The sequence below is a fragment of the Dendrobium catenatum genome, unplaced genomic scaffold, assembly GCF_001605985.2.
Source record: "Dendrobium catenatum unplaced genomic scaffold, ASM160598v2 fragScaff_scaffold_640, whole genome shotgun sequence".
Lineage (NCBI taxonomy): Eukaryota > Viridiplantae > Streptophyta > Magnoliopsida > Asparagales > Orchidaceae > Dendrobium > Dendrobium catenatum.
The window spans coordinates 36,337-61,348 of record NW_021319102.1 but is presented as its reverse complement, the minus strand read 5'-3'; the positions used below and the strand labels follow the sequence as shown (position 1 = coordinate 61,348).

The following is a 25,012-nucleotide window of genomic DNA, read 5'->3' as shown; positions in this document are numbered from 1 at the left end:
GTATTAAAAAGTTTTTAGTGATAATATGAAAATTATGAATACTTTAATTTATTTATTGCTTTGCATAACTTACATATATTATTTATCTACTGAAAATTTTTGTGTAAAGTTGCTATGAATTTGTTGGATTCGTAGTTCCTTAAAGCAGAACAGAAGTTACAGAAAATCTTGATCAGGAAATCGCATATATAATTAATGTGGAAAACAAATCATCATTAATTTCTTAATTAGAAGAAACATTTGTTAGTTGAGGAGATAAATCATGTGCAATTCTATGTTAAAAGAAGCTTTGTATGCGAGATTATCAGACAGATCTACAGTGAAAGTTCCTTGCGGACGACATGCATTATTATTCAAGTACATTTACTTTTTGATGGTTCCATGTGTGATTATAGTCACTCAAATATCTGTACAGATATAAGAAGTGTAACTACCTTGAAGTTTGAAATTGCTTTATTATAGTAGAATATTTTGCAATGTTTTCTCAACTGTCGTTCTTTTATGGCTTCTTTTGTGGCGGCTTTTTTGTTGCTTCTTAAAGCTCTTTAGTACAAAAATTAATTTTTTTACTAAAAAGTTGCTTTAAGAAGCAACAAGAAAGCCGTCCCAAACGAAGCCTAAATCATTACAAGGACGCCAGTTCTCTTGGCCGAACTTATTCTTGCATTCTGGAAAACTGAAAATGGGCATTAAGCTGCTTTTTTAGCCATCCGGATCACCCTTCATTGTGCTACTTTGTTCTCAAGGGTACTTACTATGAGGAACAATCCAAAAGATCCAACAAGTGTGCTTATTCGTTGTGTTGGATGCTCTTATTCATAGTTTCTTTTTCTTGTCAAAATACAAACAGTTGATCATCATCTCTTACAACATCCAGGTCTTCAACTTCTGCACCTTCAATAGTTAAAACCTTTGTTGGTAGCGCCCCAAATTTCTTTTCTGCATCCAACAACGATAAACTTTTCAACATTTCTGTAAAGATTTTATTTCAGTTGTTTTCTAGGCAATTATAATTGTTAGATGATTGATTTCTTTCGAGGCCAACATCATATACATTTTCTATATAACAAATTCCTTAATATGTAAACTATATCTTTTGGATTCTTGCAATAGTTATGGAAAGTCATGAAGTTTCTTGATTAAGCATTTTCATTGGTTTTCACTTTTCTACTCGACAATCATTAGAGATTGATTAAACAGATAATTTTCATGCCTATTATCCCTTATGGCCTCAATGGGTGCTAGTTAATTTAGTTGATAAAGAATTTAGAAGTTGTTGCAGAAATCTTGATATCAATTACTATCTATACCGTGCTTCGGCCTCAAACGTCACTTAACCCCCTCCCTTTCGAAAAAAAAGAAGAAAAAAATAAAAATAAAAATAAAAATAAGTTATGGCCGCCTATTTAGCGCCAATAACCATCTCTAGTGTCACTAGATCTCCCTTATTTATTCTTTCATTGTAAAGGTGGATAGGAAAGTGTTAGACATCAGCAATATATCTTTAGAAAAAAAAAAACAAATTAAATAATCTATTCATATATAATAAGCACTAGTTTATTTATTTTATTCTAATTTTAGTTTGTTATAGGTAGACCGATTCTATATTGTAAACTTGGTTTGCCCAAGCATTATAATACACCTCTTATTATAAAAAAATATTATGAAATGAATGATTTCTGATTTCACCATTTCTAGTCTTTTTTTTTCCCTTTCTTTTCTTTCAAGGAGTTCACGCTTACTCAAAAATTGTCGTCCCCTTCTTGATATAGATCAAGAAGCATAACAAATGGTGCTCTTGTTGCACTAAACTCATCTTTCCACCTTATTCTTCAGCCAGCCAGTCTCCTCCATGACCTCCTACCTCCATTTTAGGCACCAAGATATAGTTTATCCACTGGAAAACACTGCTTCACCACAGCCTTCCGGTTCTACTGCTGTCCTGCACTCCGTTTTCTGCAGTCCAGTGTAGTTCCGGCAGGCTGCCAGTTGCAAGATTCTGCCACCAAAGGCTGTTCCTGCCCTCTTCTTGCTGTTTTCTTCAGCAAATCAGCCTTCCATATCATTCTCTTTTTGTTTCCTGCATCTTCACAACATTACTAACTTCACCATACATTCCCAGCAGCAGTCTTCACATAAGAATAGCAGCAGTCTTCAATTTGGCTGCATTTTCCTGTTTAAGAACACCAAGAACAGCAACAGCAGCAACCATCTTCATCCAGGTGCTTCTCTCACCCACGGCATGCTATTCTTGATGCCATTCCAGCGCAACTGCAGCCTTCTTCTGCTGATTTTTCAGCTGCAGCAGCCCTTCTTCAGTCCCCAGATTACAGCCCTTCTTATGCTGTTTCTACCACCTTCATTGATCTACAATCTGCTACAAGGACCTGTATTAAAAAACAACAGTGCTGCTCACCATTCCAACTGCAATTCTGCTCATTCCTGTTTCAGCACTCGCTTCATTCTCTTCAAGAACAGCGTTTGAACCTTCAAGAACAGTTACCAACACTTCAGTTGTAGTGGGCAGGACCTTCAAGACCTACGGATTCATGCCATCAGCCGCCCTTACATCCATCCGCTCAACAACTGTGGCCATCTGATCCAAACAACCACAAATTTCTGTACCAATTGAAGATCCTCATCTTTTCAAACCTTCATCATCCACGAATATTGAATCAATATGAAGAACGTAGACTTGGCGGAAGCTCACCGAGCATTGCAAACTAATCAAGAATTACGTTTCTTTGAAATCCAAAAATCCTCACATCAAATCAATGTTCAATTTGCTTCTATTGGCCCATCCCTTCAACAAATCTATTCATTTATGGATTTCATAAACAAGAAACTTGATCGTTTGTGTATTAACCATCCATAAACTCCACATCACCAAGATACTTCATCTTCCGCTAGCATTCTTGGTTCCAACGGCCAAATCCCTTCTCTACAACCGCCACCTTCTCCGACAGGTATCTCTTTTCTTGCACATCATCTACCATTGTCTAATTCTGCCTTACTCAAACAATCTCAACATTTCTTTCAGCCACCACTAGGTTTGCCTCAACCTAGTACCACTGACCATCGTATTCATCTTCCATCTTTATCTCAGCCAATTAACATATGTCATTTTCATTCTTCACATTTTCAAAAGGATGCTATGGAATAATTAATTTCTAAAATATTTCATTCCGACATTATTTATCATAATGCTATCTCTTTTTCTATTTTGATATTGTTTGTTCAAAAACATGATGATACTTGACAGTTTTGCATTGATCCTAGAGCAATTAATATTCTCACAATTCAAGATAAGTTTCCTATTACAATAGTACATGAATTTTTAGATGAATTACATAGAGTTTTTTCCCCAAACTTTATTTTCATTCTGCTTCTTATCAAGTTAGGATACATTCTAAAAATATCATAAAACGATTCATGACAGTCACTATGAATTTCTCCTTATGCCTTTTTCCCCTTCTACCTTTTTACAACTTCGCGTTCAAGTTTTCTTGCAATGGAAATTATATTTTCGGATGATGCCACATGGGAAAATTTTGTTGCTCTCTCTTCGTATTTTCCTTCTCTCAACCTTGGGGACAAGGTTGTTTTCCATGTGAGAGTGTTAGACATTGACAACATATCTTTAACCAAATAAAGTATAAACTAAATAGTCTATACATATATAATAACCACTAGTTTATTTCTTTTATTCTATTTTTAGTTTGTTTTAGGTAGAATGGTTTTATATCGTAAACTTGGTCTACCCAAGTATTATAAATACACCTCCTATTGTAAGAAAATATTATGGAATGAATGATTTCTTGTTTCTTCCTCTCTAGTCTCTCTTCTTTCCCTTATTCTTCCTTAAGGAGTCCACATCTACTCAAAAGGTGCCTTTCCTTTCTTGATATAGATCAAGAAGCATAACAGAAATATATGTGGAGATGGATAAATCAAGAAGAGGACATATGAAAGTACGATAGGCTAGGAAAATATTGTATATTCTGCATGTTTTTTCCTTTTTTCCGTGACTTTTATCCTTTTTTTTTTCCTTTTGTTTTGTGTTTGGGAATGAGGGGCATGTGCAATGCTCATGAATGAGATATGTATACAATGATCTGTCTATGCTGTATTGTGCCCACAAGACATTCACCTTTTACTTGAAAAAAGATGGGTTTGTAGGCTTGAAATACTCCAGCGAAGTTGAGGGAAATGATATCTGCATGGCTACAAGGGAATTTTTGTTTTACAAAATACGTTGCTGATCATTTGGGAAGAATCAACATATGTTTTAAAGAAATATCTTGAAATGTAAAATTTTCTTGTAACATAAAAAAGATGGATCAAGTTGGTAGAGTTTAGAAAATATAAGATAAGTGGAATAAAGAACAGGCAGCACAACCCAAGTGCAGTTCAACCTTTAATATCATATTTTGTTCAACTGCACTGTTTTGAGCACTCATTTATTTGTTATATAGTTTTTTAGACTTATGGATATAGATAATACAGAGCTATTTGAATACTTTTGCATTGTGAGGCCAAGCAGCATTTATATGCTGTTTAGCTCTTTTTGACAATCTATGCATTTGAGACTCATTTTTGATAGAATTATAGTATCGTGAATCTCGATAGTTATTTTTTAGTGTTTGTATAACTGGAAGGCTAGAGTTGTTCCTACTCTAGAATGTATCATAATAAGAATGAAGTCCAAAAACATGTAAATTTGCTTCTTCCATCTGTTTATTTCTTTTATTGTTTTCAATTTATAAACTTTTATTGCTTGATATCTTAAGTTTCTCAATAAACTGTCTTGCCTAAAAGTGTCCGTTAGATTATATGAGGACTTCACCACTGATAAAAAGTGGTATTGTCACTGTATGAGTGCACATATGATAGGAAACACCTGTAGATCTTAAGTCAATCCTATTAATCTTCTGAAAACAGCGAGAATTCTTCACAAAAATCCACACAAAACCGCCAAAACAGTAGATAATTATTATTATTTGATGAAATATAAATGGAAAAATAGCAAGATACAGTTGATACTCAATTCGAGAGGAGGATCAATCTCTCCCAAAATTCTAGACTCCACTAGAGCCAAAAAATCTACACCTAAGAGAGATCAAATTTTGGCCAAATTCAAGAGGCCCTAACCCCACGAAAACAAACTATTTAATGCATACAAATCAAAAGGAAATACCTAAACAGTCCCTACATTCAAATTTCTCTCCAACTCCCTCAAAAATCCTTCCTAAATGGCTCACGCGCCCTGGCATGCGTTCGGCGCGTACAGGAGGCAGACATTTCTGCCTCTGTTCGCGTATGCCGATCTTGTCGGACCGGTCTAACAATACTCTCCTCCCAAAGATCCACCTTATCTGCAAGGTGGAAAGACGACACCCTCCTCCATTCCTTCTTCATCACAAATAGTAAGAACCTGAAGAGTTAGATCCTTACACCTGTGCCATGGCGTATACCTCTTGTCACATCTGAAACAGAGTCCCTTTATCCTCTTCTCCTGTAATTCCGTCTCTGTGAGCTTCTTGAAGTTGTCCCTAGGTCTTCCTCTTGTAGTCTTTTCCTTCGGAGTCCCTTGAAGAGTATATGGTATTGGCTCCTTGGATTTCAATAAGGTGGTGGTTATCCTATACGGGCCTCCTGAGCTGCTGCCTCCTGTCTCTCTCTCAAGGTGCCTCTGATCCTCTACTAATTGAGCTAGCTCCATAGTCTTTCCCAAGTCACGAGGCCTCATTATTTTAACCACTGCCCGAATCTCTGGTATCATTATCTTCATGAAGTTTCCCTCTAGCACTGTCTTAGAAAGGCGGTCCAATCGGCTAGCAAGGTACTTGAACCTCTCCCGATACTCTATTAATGAACTATCCTACATCAAGGCGAAGAATTGTCGTAGAAGTCTCCTCCCATGCCAGTTCAGAAGCATTCTATCAAACAATCTTTAAACTCCCTCCAATTCTGTATGGGTCGTCGCATGCCCCTCCATTGGTACCAAGCCAAAGCTTTCCCTTCCAAACATAGGCCTGCTGCCGTCAGTCTCTCCTCCTCCATCAACCCATTGACGGAGAAATATCTTTCAACCTTTTAGATCCACTCATGCGCATCCTCCCCCTCAAAGATTGACAGCTTCAATTTTCTCTCTCGGATCGCCTCTATCCCCTCTGTTCCCTCTATAATTTTCCATTCCCTAAGGGGGTGGTTCCCCTCAAGTGTCCCAATCATCCATTCTATATTCATACCCAAACTTTTCATCAAATTCCCACCTCCTTTCAAATTCAGCACCCCTTGGATCATCACAAACTCCTCTTTCCAATTCAGCTCTCCTTTGGTCAAAATTTTCTCTTTCCCTTTCAAGTTCAGCACCCTTCCACTCATGTCCAATCCCCTCACGCCTCCCCACATACCCTCTACCCGACTCCTCCTTAGGAATAAGCCCTAAGGGAGGCATTTTTTCTATTCCTTTCGAAATCTCTATCTCTTGAGCTTCCCTTTGTCTGATTGGCTTAGGGTTTTCCCACCATCCTTGGATGTCGGTGACTTTCCTCATCTCCGATGACATTTTTCTAGTTTGGCCCTCAAGCTCTTTCTTCAACATCTCCTCCATGATGAAAAATTTCGAATTGAACTTATCATGGATGACTGTAATATTTTTCTTTAAATCCGAAACTTGAGTTTGGAGATATGAAATTTCAGATTTCATTTGTCTGATCTCTCATTCCAATACTTCTACCTTTCTTCCCACCCGTCCCTTTGTCTCCGCAGCTACTGTTTGAATTTGATTATCTAATATCTTCTTCACCATCTCATGAAGATCGAAAATTGTCTTCCACGGATGAAATTTTATCTTCAACCGTTGCTTTCATTTGGCTCATCTCCCCTTCAAGGCATTCCTCCAATGCATCTACCTTCTTGGCCGCCATCAATACTTGGATTTTTGTGGGATTAAAAAAAATCTGGATATTGACAAAAAAAAAAAAAACAGCAAAAATCCCTTCCTCCGGCAAAAAACAACCATTGAATTTCCCGAAAAGAGCCCACAACTGGTTCCAAAATCTGCTATGATCTCAATTTGATAGAAACACTTGTAATCTCAAGTAAATCCTATCAATCTTTGGAAAACAGCAAGAATTCTTCAAAAAAATCACACAATCACGAAAACAGTAGATAATTTGTATTATTTGATGAAATAGAAATGGAAAATAACAAGAAATAGTTGATCCACCATTTGAGAGGATGATCAATCTCTCCAAAATCTCTAGACGCCACTAGAGCCCAAAAATCTAAACCTAAGAGATCTCAAATTTCAGTCAAATTCAAGATGCCATAACCCTAGGTAAACAAACTATTTAATGCATATAAATCAAAAGGAAATCCCTAAACAGTTTTTACATTCAAGTTTCCCTCCTAACTCCCTCAAAAATCATTCCTAAATGGCTCAAGCATGTCTGGGCGTGCATTCGGCGCGTACAGGAGGCGGACGTTGCCGCCTCTGTTCGCGTAAGCCAGTCCTGTCGGACTGGTTGGACCGGTCTAACATCATACTGCTATGATTTTTACCCGGTACCGATTTGATGAACTTCCATGCTAAACTTGATTATATTAACCACTTACAACAACAACAACAACAACAACAACATCAAGCCTTTATCCTGCTACGTGGGGTCGGCTATATGAATCATTTTTCTCCATTATGTTCTATTAAAGATTAAATTCTCATTTAAATCTAATAAAGAAAGGTCATTCCTAATAATGACATTAACCACTTATTAAACAATTTTAGTGAAGATAAGAAGCTTGCAATACCTGCCAATTTCAGAAGTTCTTCAATAGAATCTGGTAGGTATACAAGTTTGCCAAGCTGGTTGCCTTCTGTTTTATCAATTTTATCTGGATGATGTCCACGGATTACTACTCTTTTAGGAGGGTCACTTGGTGTTATGCTGGAGCAAGTCAAAGATCTTCCTGCAAAATTGTGACACAAAAAGGCTTAGTCTTAAATTTATGCAAATTGTTTTCATGTCCCAGATATTTGCTTACATTCTTAACTCTCATAGCTAACTTTAAATATGCTAATATGGCCCTTGCATGTATCATTTATTTCTTTAATTGGACTGCATCATCCTGAATACTTGTATGCATGGGAAAAGACTTCTTGTTACCTTTGAATATAGTCGTTGAATGTTCACAATTTTTTCTATCATGATGTAGGCATATTTTGTTAGTTTTTTCTCTTTGTATAAGCTAGAAGTTTGATGCTTGTTGTGTAGTACAATGTGGGTAGTTGATGTTAATGAATTTTTTATTATTAAAATGTAAAATATGCCATTATAAAAATGTCTTCAACAGTTTTAGTAGGATTATGGATCTCAAAATCAGACCTTCCATTTTATCACCTGTGTTGTTCCCATATGTTGTATCATTCTCCCATGCTTCTTCAGCTATCGCCCTCAGCTGTTATCATCAATGATGAAATGCAGTTAGAATTCAACATTATTTTCTTATGTTAAAATAGTTACTTTATATGAGGTAATGAAATATACTGCCTAATATTTAGACTGTATTGAGATGCAATGCATAATGCCATTGCTATGGTGTCCTTTGGACAATTGTAGCTTACATTAAGAACTATGGTCATTTATCTTTATCAAGGTGCTTTTTGTTTTTCTATTTTTCTCATTTTCAGTTGAGTACTACCTGCGAATTTCAAATATATGGCTCATTTTAATGGAATTAATATAGTTTTGGTTTTCATATGAATTGTACATGGGCTTAGTTTGTGCTGGCTCTGAAAATCCGTGCTCCGACCTCTCTCTTGGAGAGTTTAAAATTTGTTATGTCAAATTTTTTGAAGGCAAATTAGGCTGGAGATAAGAAAAACTGAGATGTTTTGCCCTATGAGGACTTTTAAATATGATTTCAGGTTTCCCATTGGTGCATGCTCTTATGTTTAATCACCTCTCCTGATCACTGGAGAGAACATTAGATTTGGGCAAGTCATTATGTACCAAACATATAGCAGCATCAACTTTGGTTTCGGGACTTGAAATTCACCATCTTGTAGTTAAAGCAAATAGGGTTTTTTTTTTTTTTTGGTGCGGGGGGGGGGGGGGTGGGGTGGAAAGGAAAGGAGGGCCAGTAAAATAATTGATAAACAAATTATGATTACATTGTTTCATCATCTTAGGTTATCATGAACCTTCTTTAGTTATTTAGAGGAGGTAGTTGATCCATATTGATTAAAGGATCCTTGCTAGTATTTATGAGTTGCTTCGTAAGTGGGGTAAATGTTTGTCTAAGATGACCAATTTGAACTAATCTTAGCTAAAATAGGACTTTGTGTTTTATTAAATGCACTTGCACCTTCCGATTCATTACTCAATGATTTTTTTTATCATTGGGGAATTTGCGGGTTCATCGATTCCTATTTCGGTTGGATTACATCAAGGATCATCCGTAAGCCCATATCTTTTTTGCTTTAGTCATGGATATTCTCACTAGACATTTGCAAGAAGATGTACCTTGGTGTATGCTTTTTGCTGATGATTTTCTTCTTGTTGATAAGACTAGAGAGGGAGTTGAAGTTAAACTTGAATTATGGAGGTCAACCTTAGAGTCTAAAGGTTTTCGCTGGAGTAGATCTAAAACTAAATATATGGAGTGTAATTTTAGTAGTAATAGACCTAGTGGAGGAATTGTGACTTTGGGCAATCAAGTCATTAATAAATGTATACGTTTTAGATTTCTTGGATCTATTGTTCAGAGTGATGGTGAAATAGATGAGGATATTATCAGTAGAATTTAAGTTGGATGGTGTTGACCAATATACAAAGAACAAAAAAGGGAGGAATGGAAAAATCCTGCATACACACACCTTGCATCCGGCGGATCCGCGAATCCTTGCCGAAATCACGCCGATTCGGCGCCGTTTGAGTCGCATCTCGTGATTTGTGCTCAGAGCCGGCCTCGATCGAGCTTCCGAAGAGGTCGTTAAATAGCGAAGGAATGGAGACTTCTCTCGCTTCTTCTCCGAGTCCTCTTCCCACATCCCACAACCTCCTCTTCGGCCTGCTCCCGAACCCCTAATCTCTTCCTCTCGTCGCTACTCACACGAAGCTCCGATCTCCTCCCATCTCGACCGACTCCTGTTCTCACCCTAGTCACAAGCCGCAGAGAGAGAGAGAGAGAAAATGAGGGCGAAATCTCTGGGTAGTGTCTTATCTACAAACCCATCTGCCTTCCAAAATTTACCTCGGAACTTATTCAGTTAAAAGTCCCTCGCCGAATAAGAAAAGCGAGCGGAGGCCGGGGTCGAATTTTCATAGCCCACACACCTATCTGGACAAAATAAAGTTACTTAATTTAATTTATATTAAATAATATTACTTCTAATATTTACTTAACTGTAACTGCTAATATAAGATATAATTCACTTAAGAAAATTTTTATTTTTTATCTAAATTTTGGATATTACATTTAGTGTCTTGGTTCGAGTGGGAGAGTGATGAGAGTGCGAGGGAGGAGAGACTGAGAACAAGTGGCAGAGGCTTGAAGTAGGGGGAATTAGAGAGATAGAGATTGCGTGCGGGAGATTTTGTTCGATCTGAGGAGGTGAGGGTTATGATGTGTGCGGGATGGGCATGCGTGACATGCGCTGGGTACGGTGATGTGCAAGTGAGTTTTTTGTTTGTTTGTTTTAGATTAGGTTAACAATTTGATTGGCTTTTTGGTCTCGCTTCATTGTTATAAACGGAAAAGTGATTCAAAATGACTTTTTAAGAACTTCATATATCCTCTTCTTGGATGGCAATGACTTGCAGCAATTCATGTGTGATTGCAGATTTGCATATTTGAAGTTGGTGCAGTGCTATTACTTGTGAGAGTTTCATGTTAAAGTGTTCAACAATTGGTTGAACTTATCATGCTTGTTGCAAAACTTTTCAGGATCCTTTATATTTTTATAATGCATCAAATAGTCCTTTGCATTTGGAGAGTATCTATTCAATCTTGGACTAATACTGGCGGATCAATCTTATCAATATGGCAAATCTATAACATCGTGCTCTTGTGTCTTCAATAGGTTGTGTCGAAATCATGCTCCATCTAGAGGCTAGAATTGCCATAAGTGAAGGAATGTAAGATAAATCGGCTCTTTCTGTTATTACAGAACAACTGAATGACGTCTTGGTAGTGTTACTACAGTTAGTTATGTTTGGTCCCGTGATGTTTTATCCAAGATTTTTTTTAGTCTTCAAATTTGAAAAGAAAAACTTTGGCCAACAATGTTGAAAGTTTTCAGATCGATTTTTTCATCAGAAATTTTGGTCTGTATGCTTTATTCAGATTTACGTTACAGATATTATACATATTTTCTTTTGAAAATGGGGTTCTGTCTAATTTTGGCTGCATTCTCTAAATTTGATTGCATGTATGCTTTAACAAGTTGTTTTATGGAAAACAGATCACACTTACGTCATCCATGTTGTGCTGTAGTTGCGTTAGAATGGGGATCTCCACCAGAAGTTCTTCTTTTAGTCCTTTAAGAAACTGGGAATAGATGATTTTGTGTCAAGAACCATTCTCATGTGAAACAACATTATTTTTCTTATTGTTTTACTTGAAAATAATATTTAAATAGCTGATTTGTGTACGTTAAAGCTTAATGAAATCAAGCTTTTCAAAGATTAATAAAAAAAACACATTGTCATGCGCATATCTACTTTTTGATAGTAACATACTTGTATAAAATGTTTGTTCATGGGAAAATTGATTCCAGCCTAATAAAAAGATTTGAAGGGATGTGGCACAATACTGAGTTGTGGAGGTTTTCATTAGCTTTCTTCCTTTTTAACTGGGCTAATGAAACATTTTTTTTTCTTTAATCATCTAAATAAATGGTGAACGCATTTTTATGTTCAGTTTGAAACCTGGAGAAAGTTAGACAGAATCGTCTTCCCCTCTGCAATATGTAGCTCCACAACCTGTCTGAAATGACTATGGCCTATTCGAACAACTTGGGAAATGCTTTTGCTCCTTATCGTGAAAGGCTGTGGTATGTTGAGAATTACTCCAATTTCTCCTGCCATGTCAGCAGGCCTTAGCGCTGACAGAATCTGAAATTATGTCCCACAGCGTTAGCGTTTCTTCTAAAAACTAGACTGAGTTAACATGCACGTAATAGACATTTTGCTGGAGGAAAATGCCAATTTTCTAAGCCTTTGAAAATTTAATCTCAGTTATAGTAAATAATAATAGAAAGATCAGACAAAGAAAATTGTTTTGTTGGACATTATCTACAACACGTTTTTTGGATTATGTTCTAATCTGATCTACTGAGATCTCCCGTTTTACCTTTTTTACTTTACTGTAGTCGTAATTAAAAAGCATAACGTTATTCCATGCATTTATTCAATCAATATGTCTAATTTTCCTTATATTTCCATCTTGAGCCATATTTTTCTTTTTCAAATATCTCAGATTACCTCTTTTGCTTTGTAGACTTTAAAATCTAGTTATAAAAGCAATGTACCTTCTCTGTTCCGTTTTCATTGGTCAGAATTTCCTGTATATTAAAGGAATTGTCATCAGAAGAAAATGTTGCTATATAAACTATTATGCACAACCCTTCCAGTAATTCGTACCAGTTCTCCTGCAATAACAATATAGAATTCTGTGGGGATCTCCTTTTGTAGTATAATATCTGCTTTAGGTGGAAAATATTCTGCTTTCATTTCAGAAACCTGTTGACAGGATAACAAATAACTAGCGATTGACTTTGAAGAAACAATCACCATACTAGTATGGTGAATAGGGTGAAGCAATTTTAATGAAAATGATGATGAGGTGATGGGCAAGTAAAATCATCTTTTTACAAAATTTTTATATTAACAATTACAATGTATGAAACCTTGAATGCCAATTCATCAAAAGACCATTAAGTTGCTTGAAGCTAGATATAATATTTGCGAAAAATGATGAAGTTTGTTAAATTCTTCTTTTTGTTTGATGTGATTGTTAGGATAAGATAGCTCCTAATTTTATGCTTTTAAGTGTCAACCTGAAAGTAAGTACGATGGATCACAAAGCAATTGCAAAAGAGGCTAATCACAACAAAAAGAATATCAATATTTTTGTGGTTATGCTTAAATAAGCATATGGCTCATTCAAGAGGAGAGCATCCAATCCATTAACAAAGATCGTGGTGTAAGATAAAAAAATATTTACAAGCCCTTTCTAAAATCCAAGTACACCCCCGCTCAACAAAGAAAAGAGAAATCCCAAGCCTCTCATTTCTAGTGGGAGAGAAATAAATTTGGACTAATACCAAAAAAAAGAGGATTAAACAAATATTAAAATATTTTGCACTTTAAAAGGTCCTCAATAAACTATATTCGATTCATCAAAATGATACTTTGAACTCTTAGAAATAGACTTATGATTTTCTCCTTTTTCCTCTTTTGATTCATCTTTACTCTCTTCTCAATTCTTTCTAATATCCTTAAAAAAAAATCAAGCTTGCCTTATACTTCCTTTCCAATCAAACTTACATGCTTCAACTTATATAGCTACAAACATAATGCAATCTTACCTATGCACCCTTTTCAAGCTTTAACAAGCGAAGCTTGATACCTATCTTTTCATGTGATTTGTGTATGGGTATTGAGCTAATACCTAATAGTAGTTAGACATCAACTTTAATTTCAACTTCCACAAATTTTCTCAAAATTCCTCAAAAGTGGAATTTCATTTTCATACCCAAAATGAGTCTTAATCTAAAAACAAAAAGACTTATCCGAATTGAATAAAAATATGAGTTAGCATTTTGACTAATAAAAACTAGGCTGAAGTAAAAAATAGGAAGCAACTTTTTCATATTTCTAGCTCAAATGAAAATAGTTTTGATGAAAGGAATACCTACTTAGATTGTTCTACAAACCTTCCCTATTACGTGGAAGTTTCTAAGTCTGAAAATCATTTGACTCTTTTGAAGTGGAAGCAAAATAAATGATGATTACCAGCTGTGCTATGAAGTTTTCGGAGACTCCTTTGAAAAGATATGCTAAGTCCACAGTTTGCTGGAATAGGTGTTGTGCGATGCTTGCTCGTATAGCCTTTGGCAGGCTGGTGAGTACCTCTTCTTGTTGTAACTCTATGGTCTTGAACTTAAGTCGCACATGTTGCATCATCTGTGTTCTCAGGGTCTCGGGAAGGCCATTCTTTCTTGCATATCGTGAAATATTACGCGAGGCTTCCCTCTATGAAGAGTATAAAACATGCCATGCCAAGAAAAAAATGTGTTGAGGTATGTTCTTAAATTGAAACAAGATGGATGAGGTATTTTTATTTTGGGGGATTTAAATAAATATCTCAAAATTTTTATGTGTTTATATATTTAATACTTAAATCTTTATATTTATTCATACAATAATCAAGTCTCTAAGAATAGAAATGTGTATTTTGATTGAGATAATTTAACACCTGTGGTATTGTTTTATGTTCTTTTGAGATTATGATGTTCTATAAGTCAATAAAAAGATTTAGTGGTATAATATATAAATTCATAATAATTTTGAGGTATGTATGTAAATTCCCCTTCTATTTTTTTTTTGTTGCTTATGGTTACCATCATGAAAGTTCGTGATGCCTCATGGACAATGAGATTGGTCATGTTCCCAATGAGATAGGCAGTGAGCCCAATGTTGAACAGCATGAGGAGAATGCCGAATATCTTTTCCCACTTGTTATCTGCATGCAGGTCACCATAACCAACGGTTGTCAGGGTTGATATAGAGAAGTATATTGCATAGATGTAGCCAAGCCAGATGCTTCGCTCCTTGAAATTGGGTACTGGTTGGCCTAGCCATGTTTTCTCTATTATTCGATGGTGGTAGGCCATCCAACAATAGACACAAGCTGTTAAGTGCAGTGCGAATAGTGTCACCTGTGGAGAAAATAAGCATTTTATAAGGGAAGTTTCTGTTGCAACTTTCTTTGGAAATGCTTTAAATTCTAGCTAAACATTCCCTTATTCTTAGTTGTAGTCCATTCGGGAAGTAACTGGGTTGTATAAGGCAGACAACTCAACTGCCACTAATAATTATAATAATTTGGGCATTACTTTTATGTGGTTGATTCTTATATATACATGTGATGATTTGTTTATTGAGTGCGCATTAGAAATGCATGTTATTTTCTTAGATTTTTTCACTTGTTTTGAGTGGGAGTGGCCTGAACATGTGCTATTTGGTAGGTTCTTAGGATAAATTTAAGATTTATACCAATTAAAAATGTAAGCAATATAAAATTAATCATAAGATAACCCATTTTCAAATAAAAATTGAATGATTAACTCTAATGAATTAAGTTTTCAAAACAAAATGATCATACATGGCCAAAAAGTCAAGTTGCAAGTCCTATCTTCTTAATCAAATAGTCTCTCCTATCCTTCTCATGATTTTAAAAACAATTAGGTGGGTTAGCTAACGGTCCTTTCCAGGTAGGGTTGTAAGTCCAGTGGTCGGGCTAACTTAGTTTGAAGTGATGCGTAGGTTTGTAAGTACATTGCATTCCGTTAGACATAGGTTCGAGGCACTATCCTTTAGTAGTCCCTACTTTAGATTTAGGATATGAGGCTATGGTTAAATCCAGTCCCCTCATAAGCCATCATATTATTGATTTTTTTCAACATGTGTTGTTGGAATATAAGCCTCAACTTTCTAAATCAAATTAGTTAACTAAAGAAAAATTATTTTAGAAATGTGAAGTCTAACATAAGATAATTTTGAGCACCTCTTGGTTTCTAGAATCAAGTGCGTGTACATTTTTCTCTTTTGACTTCCATTCTTAAAAATTTGATTTAAAGTTGATCATATCTCTCTTGAAATTTTCAAAGACTAAATCTGAAAAAGAATTTCTCAAACACAAATGAAAATATTAGGCAATTTTTTAATGTCTATAAAGAATCACTAGTTTAATCATAAGTATTCTCAAGTAATAAATGTTTGAATACAATAAATCTCAGTCATAGAAAATCTATTTTATCATAAATTAGCACTAATTATATCGATTATAAGATGCATGTGAAATACTTTTTCGTTGCGTATAGAAAATATGTGCTTATTTGCAATAGATGTATAGGTGGGTAAAATTCTTTTGGATATTAGTTAGTTAGGTTGATTAGTCCATAAAATGTTGAATCTTTTGAGAATTATTAGATTTCTATGAGTTGGTCAATACCTTGCTAGCAAAATTCTAAACCCGTTTCTACTCCAACCTCCTACAAGACAACTCTCATAGCTACTTCCAATACAATTTTTTCTAATCCGCAAATGTATCGCCACTTAACCAGATCATTGCAATATCTTACACTCACATGGCCGAACATCCAGTTTGCTGTTCATCAGCTCTGCTAGCAAATGCATCATCCACTTAATTGTCATTTTGAAGCCCTCAAGTGTTTGCTCGCTATATTCAAGGCACCTCCACAACCGGCTAACCCTTATACAACGACTCTCTTACCTTACAAAAATATGCTGATTCGGACTGGGCTAGCAACTCACAATGACTGGAAATTAGTCTTTGGTTACTGTAATTTACTGGGCAACTCTTTCATCTCTTGTCATTACTCTAGCAAACAATCCAGTCTTCCATGCCCAAACAAAACAAATTGAAGTTGATTGTCATTTCATTTGAGACTGCATTCAACCCAAGCATCTCTCAGTTCATCATATCAGCACTCATGATCTGCTCGCCGATATCTTCATCACCAAGTCTCTTCCCATTCAGTGGTTCAAGACACTCTCTAGCAAACTAACCACTGCTGCTACACCATCAGTTGGGGGACTGTAAGTAGCAATGCACCACCTCACTGCTACACCATCAGTTTGAGGGGGACTGTAAGTAGCAATGCACCACCTCACTACCGCACACTCCAAAACAGCAAACGGTTAGAGCTAAATCCAGGCCATCCATGTGGCATGTGATACACGTAAGGACCACAACTTTATAACAAACTCTGTGACAGCAGTTATACTCCTGTATTCTGCATTCTATATATAAACACTGAAACTCACTGTAACGAAGATGAGAAAAGAAATACAGTATCATATACATGATTCTGTTTCAACATTGTAGTATTCTTAAGTTTGCAGGTAAACATTAACGTGATAATATTACTTATTTTCTTATGCTTATTATTTCATGTTCTCCTTAGCATTGTATATTAAAATTTTCTCCCTTGAGAACAACATTGATTTAATTGATCTTAACTTTTAAAGTTATCTTAAGAGTTGAGGTCAATTTCATCATATCTTGTGTTACCAAGGTCTATTGTCTTTTGGAATTGGGTTGTGACAACATGTTATTAAAAAATAATTACATTTGAGATATTACTTAACAATAATGAATATGAAACGAGGATTTGTAAAATTGACCCCAAGTGGTTGGGATGATGCTGATGATGTGCTGATGTTATTCTGTGATACTAGTTATGAGTCTTTGAAAGCAAATGAAAGCGAAGTTGATATATGTAGAAAATTGTAAACATGATAATGGTTGGGAGCAATATTCACAAATACATATATTTACTGCTATTAAAAGCTTTGCCAAAAAAGCTTCAGCTTTGTTCTTTTGAGAGAATATCTTGTGTATTTTCACATTGTAAATTACGACACCGAACTCCTTTTCTTGTTTTAATATAAAAATTAGCAAATCAAGGTATAATGTACACTTACAGAGATGATTTTTACATATCTTGTCCAAAAGTAGCTAAACCGAGTGTCTTTCTCTAGCCTGCACATAGGGACAGCATTTAGTCAATACTTTCTCTGTTGCTTGATGTGTAGCCCCTGCTTCCTGATAACATTGAACTAATAGAAGCTTATTTTGAAATGGTATTTCATATTAGAAACTTTAATAATGTTCTAATATTTACTATAGTTATTGATGTAACATCTGTGAGTGTTTGTTTTTTAATTTATTTGAATTTTTATGTATATATTTATTAATATGAGGATCCTCAAGTCATGTAGATTTTTCATGTTCCTTGCACAAATCTCAAGTGGCATACAAGTAGAGGGAGCTTAAAGATAGAAACATTGTACTCATTCTTTTTCCGTTCTTTCTCTATTTCTTTCTACCCTTAATTTGGAACTTTGTTTGAGTTTCTAATTTTGCATTAGGCATTAGGTTGAAAGTGACATGTTTTCCCCTTCTAGAATAGGTAAGGTCATTAGCCTTGTTTTTGTGAAGATTTAGATGCTGAGCAGTCATGGTCAGATATTATTGAGAGTTTGATTTGTTGCATATTCTAAGCATAATATGGTGCCGCTACTTTTGGTTATTGATTTAATATTTTTGAAGCATGTATTTATCAATACAAATTTAGTTTGTTATGATACATTTCTTGCTTATTTATTTATTTTATTTTTTTTATATTTGCAGGTCCTCCATTAGCTGAAACTTGGTTGGAGTCTCTAATTTGAACCAGGCATTCAGTTGAAAAGACCATTTTTCCTTCCATCATAAGTGAGTCATTTTTGCCTGTTATTATTAAGATTTCACTAGTTAATCCGTCAATGGTTAAATTATTGAGTTTGATAGAGAAACCTTAATATGGTGCTGATATTGCTCTAAGTAGTTGATCTAAAATGCATGCAAGTTCTTTTTTCTCTCAACAAATTTAAATTTCAGATATTTTAATATATTTTTCTGATATCACAGTACCTTGGATTAAGTTTCCAATTGACAAAAACAATGCTTTTAACTTTTCACATTCTATTATTGAAGGAGAATATCAAAAAGGCCAAGCTTGCTTTGTCAATTAATTTAAAAATGAATTGCTTTTATTTCCTCACCTTGCAAACAAGTTGCTAACATGTCTTAGTCGCCACAAGCGCAGCAGACTCAATATTCCCAAGAAAGTTCCATCTTTGCTTTTACCAGTTATGATACCATAGAAGAGCTGAAATGGCAATGTTGAAACTACGTCCATACCAAAGTTTAGGGTCATGACATACCTGATATTCATATAATTAGAATTAGGAAATGTGAGAACTGAAAGCATGCACATCCAAGCATCCATATGGATTTGATTGTATGTGACTAACTTGCTTGTAGTTCAATTTAATGCTCCCATATAGTGAAAATATTAAAAATGCAGACGTCTCTAGGCATCGCCAATGCTGTTATGTGGCAAAATTTGCTTTGCATTAAATGTATAGGTTCTTCTTGTAGATAATATATAGAGAAAAGGATCAAAACAATCCGCAACTTTTTTGAGGGACCAATTTGGTCTCTTAACTCTTTAAAATAAGAATTTTTTGGTCCTAACATTTAATGTTGAAGTTAATGGTCTTAAATTTAAGGATATTTTGGTCATTTTTTTAATTAAATATTTATTAAATATAATTTTTAAGTAATTATAATTTTTTTTAAAAAATTATTAAATTTCTTTAGTAAAAAAATAATTTTAATTTAATTTCAAAAATTTTAATCATAATTTATAAAATATGGTATATATTTATTTAGAGAAATCAAATGCAAATAGATATTATTTTCAACTTAGTTACATATATTTTTACCAATCATATTTTATAAAATATGACTAAAATTTTTAAAATTAAAATTATTATTAATTTTTTTATTAAAGAAACATTTAATAATTTTTTAAAAATTATATATTTGAAAATTACATTTAATAAATGTTTAATTAAAAATGACTAAAATTCCTTTACATTTATCGCCATTAATTCCAACATTAGATATTAGGATAAAAAGGTCCAATTTTAAAGAGATGAAGGACTAAATTGGTCTCTCAAAAGAGCTGAAGATAATTTTAGTCTCTCATAAGGAATTGAGGGATCATTTTGATCCTTTTTTCATTATATATATATTATATATATATATATATATATATTAAAAAGAGACAGAATTATAAAGGGCTGAATCTTTCTTGAATTTTCTTTAGATGTAAGCATATATGTGCCTTTATATTGGCAATATAAAAGAACAACAAAGTAAAATACAATAAAAGAGAATAATCTAAATAATGATGAAATCTTTTAATGAGAAATAATACATATTCTTATTAAAAATAATTGACATAATGTGATAATTTTGATATCATAATAACTTCTTGGCATGGATCTTTTTTTTAGGGGGGGGGGGGGGTGGCCTCCCCATAATTTAATAATTCTTTTTTATTATTTATTTTTGTATTGTTATTATTTATTCTTTATTAAAATACAAGCATAGTTAATAGCTTTAATTCTTTCATTTATCTCATTATAGCACTGACTTTTATATGAAAATAAATTGCATTTGGATATTATAATTAAAATTTTTATAGTTTATTTCTAGATAAATGCAATATAAGTTGAAAGAGTTTTTCTGCTTTAATTATTATAAAAAATTGACTTGAGTTTGAAAATAATAGTGCCCAGAGATGAAGTAATTGAAGGTTTTATTGCTAAAAGGTTATGTGGGTGCTATAAGAGGAGGGTGACTGATTCATGAAAAAAGAGTCTGGATGAATCAAATGTAAAGCCTTTATAGTAAGAAACATGTTAGAGAGGCCGAAGATAAAATGTTTAAATAACGATGATGATAAAGAGCGTCAATAAAGATATCAGTCGAGAATGTTGATGAAAAGTGTTGATAGCTAGTATTAAAGAAAACATTGCCATAATAAGGCCAAAATGACAATGATGCAGTCCTCGCTAGAGAACGAGGTAAATCATAGAGGTATAGAGATTAATGGGAAACAGAGGAGAAGGTTAAGTGCCTTAGTAGTCATTGATGGAGACAACAAGCTTATAGAGGCAAAAGCTAGTATAGCTAGACGATGACTAAAATGGTTCCCTGACTCTTTACAAATAATCAAAATAGTTCCCGACTATTTAAAAGTTTTATTTTTGTTCCTTGATTTCTAAAATAGGGATTTAAATGATCCCACAAAATGACTAATTTGATCCTTAATTAAAAAGTCAATGGATCAAATTGGTACTTTTATGTAGTCACAAAATACATTAGTCCTTTAAAAAAGGTTAGGGGACCAATCCAGTCTTTTAAGAGCATAGATGGTTTGCTGTAAGAGGGAAAAATATGAGAATAGGAAAATGAAGACTAGATGTTTGAGGAGTGTGGCAATTACAGGAAGTTGTTTATGAAAGATCAGGGTGATTCTAGAGACCATGAATGTTAGAAGAGAGTGAATCATAAAAGATAGTTTCTTGACTGAATTGTTTTTAGGTATCATCATTTGTGGCTATATAGAAACAAGAGAATAGAACTATCAATAAAATCACAATAAAGAAGAATATCTTAAATTACAAAAAAATATTACAATAATAAAATTATAGATTTCTACAATAAATAATTTAGGCTATTTAAGAATGTTAATATGATAACAAGATATAACACTATATATTTCCTATATTATTTAGCATGGACATACATATGAAGGGATATATTTAAGAGAAAAAGAATTTAGGGAATGTTTGGTTGGAAGTAAGATGAGTGTAAATTATTCCAAATGTAGGGTTTTGAAATTATTGTTGTTTGGTTAGTCGGAAAAAGAATGCAAAGTAAAGTAAATGCAATGTAAATCATTCTAGTTCATTTTTGAGGTAAAATAAACTCGTCCAATTTTGAGCAAGAGCTGTTTACACTGTAAGAAGCTCGCTTGACTTCCGTTGCTTTCCGCCGCCGGCCTATTACCATTAACGTGTGTTTGTTGCTATCCTGTAATCAAATCATTTAGTTCACCTAAGCATCGTTAATTGTTTTGGGAAAGTTTTGATGTTATGGTCCTTTACTTTGAGGAATTTATTTTATAATGACATAAAATAGGAAGAATGCACTATAAAAATGTGACATCTAAAACTGTCAAGCAATACATTTGTTTGTGTGCTTGCAAACGCTTAAGCAAGAGAAAGTGATGTTTTGTAGAAATTTGCAATGTATAGGAAATTTCTAGCTTTCTGTTAGAACTCAATTATTCTCTCTCATTTGGCCTCCCTCCACCTCTGACCTCTCTTTTTTACTTTCCATTCTTCTATAAATTGGCATGAATGATGCTTAGTCATTTTTCCACTATGTATTTATGTATGCAAATGTTATCTATGATCGCAATATTTATAAATAGTCATTATTATGCTACATAGCTGAAGTTAGGCAAATTAGTATCATATGCAAGAATAAAAGATTATGTGGGGAATGAATCAAGTGATTTAAGATTCTGACCTGGTAGCTATCTTCTTTTGTTCAAAAACAAGGAGGTGGGTAGATTTGTCCAGATAAGCAACGAAGAAACAGACCACAATATCAACAGCAAAGAAGGCATCAACGACCAGATCAATGGCTATGAGTGCCTTGGAGGCAACTAGCTTCTCAAATGCTAGCTCTAACGGGGATGCCCAGGCTGAGTAAGCAACCAGCAGGACTAGAAATGCTTGCCACCTTCTACAGTTTATAAAAAATGAAATGTTATAATGTAGCTTTTAACTTTACATTGGAAATATTGTTCTTTATGGAGTATTTTATATGTTGCTATTGTAAGGTCGGACTTCCAGTGAGATAAGTTTCACATAATTAAATATCAATGCTATCACTTACTGCGTTTGCACACTTAAATTTAGCTGTCAATGCTTAAGTAAAGAGATTTGAAACAAGCTTATAGTCCGATTTGTGGGGACTAGGGGACTAATAAGGTTCACAGAAGTAAGATCAGTATTTTAGTTGATGAGTATGAATTGTTTCAAATGAAATCCAAGAATTCTATCTTGGATGTGTATTGTAGATTCATAAATATAGTTAATAGCTTGTAATATATTGGGAATGAATACACCTACTAAAAACTTATGAATAAGAAACAAATGATTTATCCCTAAGGAATGACACCAAGGTTACACCTATAATAGATGTCAAAGATTTATCCACATTTTTAGTTGATCTTCTTTTGGTCTCTTTAATAGAGCATGAATAGAAGCTCGAAAGAAAACATGAAGATAAATGGTAGAATAGGAAGTTTAAGGACATTGATCTTTGGGGAATCATCTTTAAAAGCATGAGTTTTTTATGACACTGAAGTTGATGATCAAGGCTTGAACAATGAGCTTACAATTGTATCAAAGAGATTCTACTTGTTGATGATGGAGGTAAACAATTGTTTGTAAGGCAGGGTGATGCCCAAGGACATCTAATGTGAAAGGTAAAAATTTGTTTGCATTTGGAAAGGAAAAGGAAGTTTTCATAAACTATGAAAGCAAGAAACCATAGCACTACAGATGCAAAAGAAGGAACATGATAGGAAGTAGATGTGATTTCAACAAAACTTAGCGAACGACAATAAGAAATTAGGAAGAAGAACACAAATCATCTTTTTATTGCAAGATATATGAAGAAAAATAGCAGGATATAGTTGGATCTTCAATTTGAGAGGAAGATCCAACTCTCCTAAATCCCTAGCTGTCGGCTAGGGCCCTCTCAACCTAAGCAAAATTAATTTCAGCAAACACAAGCATAAGAAAAAAATTGAACCCTAGGAAAAAATCTACTTAAACTATACAATTCTCTAACAAAATCCCAAAATAACCCCTTCCTTTTCCCTCCCAGGCTCCCCCTCCTCTCCATTCAAATTCCTACCCTGGGTCCACCTCAAAGGGGCGGGGATTCATTACATACGGAATCTCGGCATGCTATAAACCAATGCCAGTCTAGGAGGTACTGGTCTATCAATATCCCTCTCTCGAAGACCCAGCTTGTCCTCAAGGTAGAAAGACATAAAGTGATGCTCCACCCTCTCGTACGGCTCCTAGGTGGCATTATAGTCAGGTAGGTTCTTCCATTTTATCAGCACTTTCTTGATCCCTCCCCATGTCGTACCCTTTCAGCTCCAGTAGTTCCAACAACACCTCCAAATCTTCTATCAGTGTCACGGGTAACTCTAAATTGGATGCATGATCTCTGATAGCTCTCCCCAACAGTGACATATGGAACACTGGATGTATGATAGCGGTTAGGGATAATCTCAATCGGTAAGCTATTGCTCTAAACCTCTCCAATATCTCATAAGGATCAGAATATCTCGAGGCTAGCTTCTCATTCCTCCTGTTAGCTACCATCATTGTCTGTAGGGACGAAGCTTTAAGTATACCCTATCTCTTATCTCAAACTAGATGCCCTTTATATGCCCATCCCCCTGCTTCTACTTGATCTGCTGAGCTCTCAACAAAATGCCTTTATAATTCAACCAACACCATATCCCTCTCCTTCAAGCACTGTTGTACCGATGAGACTGGTGTGCTACTCTGTCAAAAATGCACTAATTGAGGTGTATCCCTTCCGCACAACACTTTGGAAGGAGTCATATGTGGTGCTCCTCTTCCCTCCACCATCATTTCCATCACTAGTGCTCCTCAATTAACTTTGGTATCTCCCAAGGTCTACTATCATTTTATTCCCAGAATGACATCAATACACCCTAACTCCAATAGAAGGACGTCCTCCCTCACATGGACCCCTTGTATGTTTAGAACCACCCCCCTACAAACTCTTCTATCTGTCTCCACCTTCTCTGTGCCCACCATCTTCACCCTCAATTGATCCATGATTTGGTTGGAGATGAAATTGTGGGTAGCCCCACTGTCTATTAGCCCACTGTCTATCAGCACCACCACCTCAATTGATCCACGACCTGGTTGGAGATAAAATTGTGGGTATCGTGGGGTGTTACAAGATGCTTGCATAAACTTAACTTAATCATTAGGTTAGTGGAAAGATTCCACAAAATAAGGAGTTACTCATGCCACTTCCATCCATTATGCTGGATTTAAGCACTTCAAGCTTGGTCTCGGGTAAGGCATATGAAGGAGATCTTGTCAGCTCTGCGGGCTCATTGACAAATGATTGAGTTTAAATATTAACTTTGCAAACAACTATATGAGTGGTGAATTTGAGAGTTTGCATTTTTTTAATGAATATTTTGAGAAAGGCATTGAAGGCC

The 25,012-nt window shown here is 34.7% G+C and overlaps 1 protein-coding gene across 1 annotated transcript; it reads right to left on the bottom strand.

Moving 5' to 3' along the window:
* Positions 1–98: 98 nt before the first annotated feature.
* Positions 99–24,131, bottom strand: LOC110093593 (potassium channel KAT4). Its single transcript, XM_028695476.1, has 13 exons — positions 23,893–24,131; positions 22,252–22,470; positions 18,864–19,025; positions 17,742–17,799; positions 14,633–14,950; positions 14,025–14,264; positions 12,651–12,749; positions 12,539–12,571; positions 11,937–12,122; positions 11,482–11,556; positions 8,391–8,463; positions 7,816–7,974; positions 99–939 (listed from the first exon to the last, which is right to left on the bottom strand). Exons 1-13 carry the CDS (start codon positions 24,129–24,131, stop codon positions 836–838), a joined length of 1,965 nt encoding a protein of 654 aa, XP_028551309.1. The 3' UTR covers positions 99–835.
* Positions 24,132–25,012: the final 881 nt, after the last annotated feature.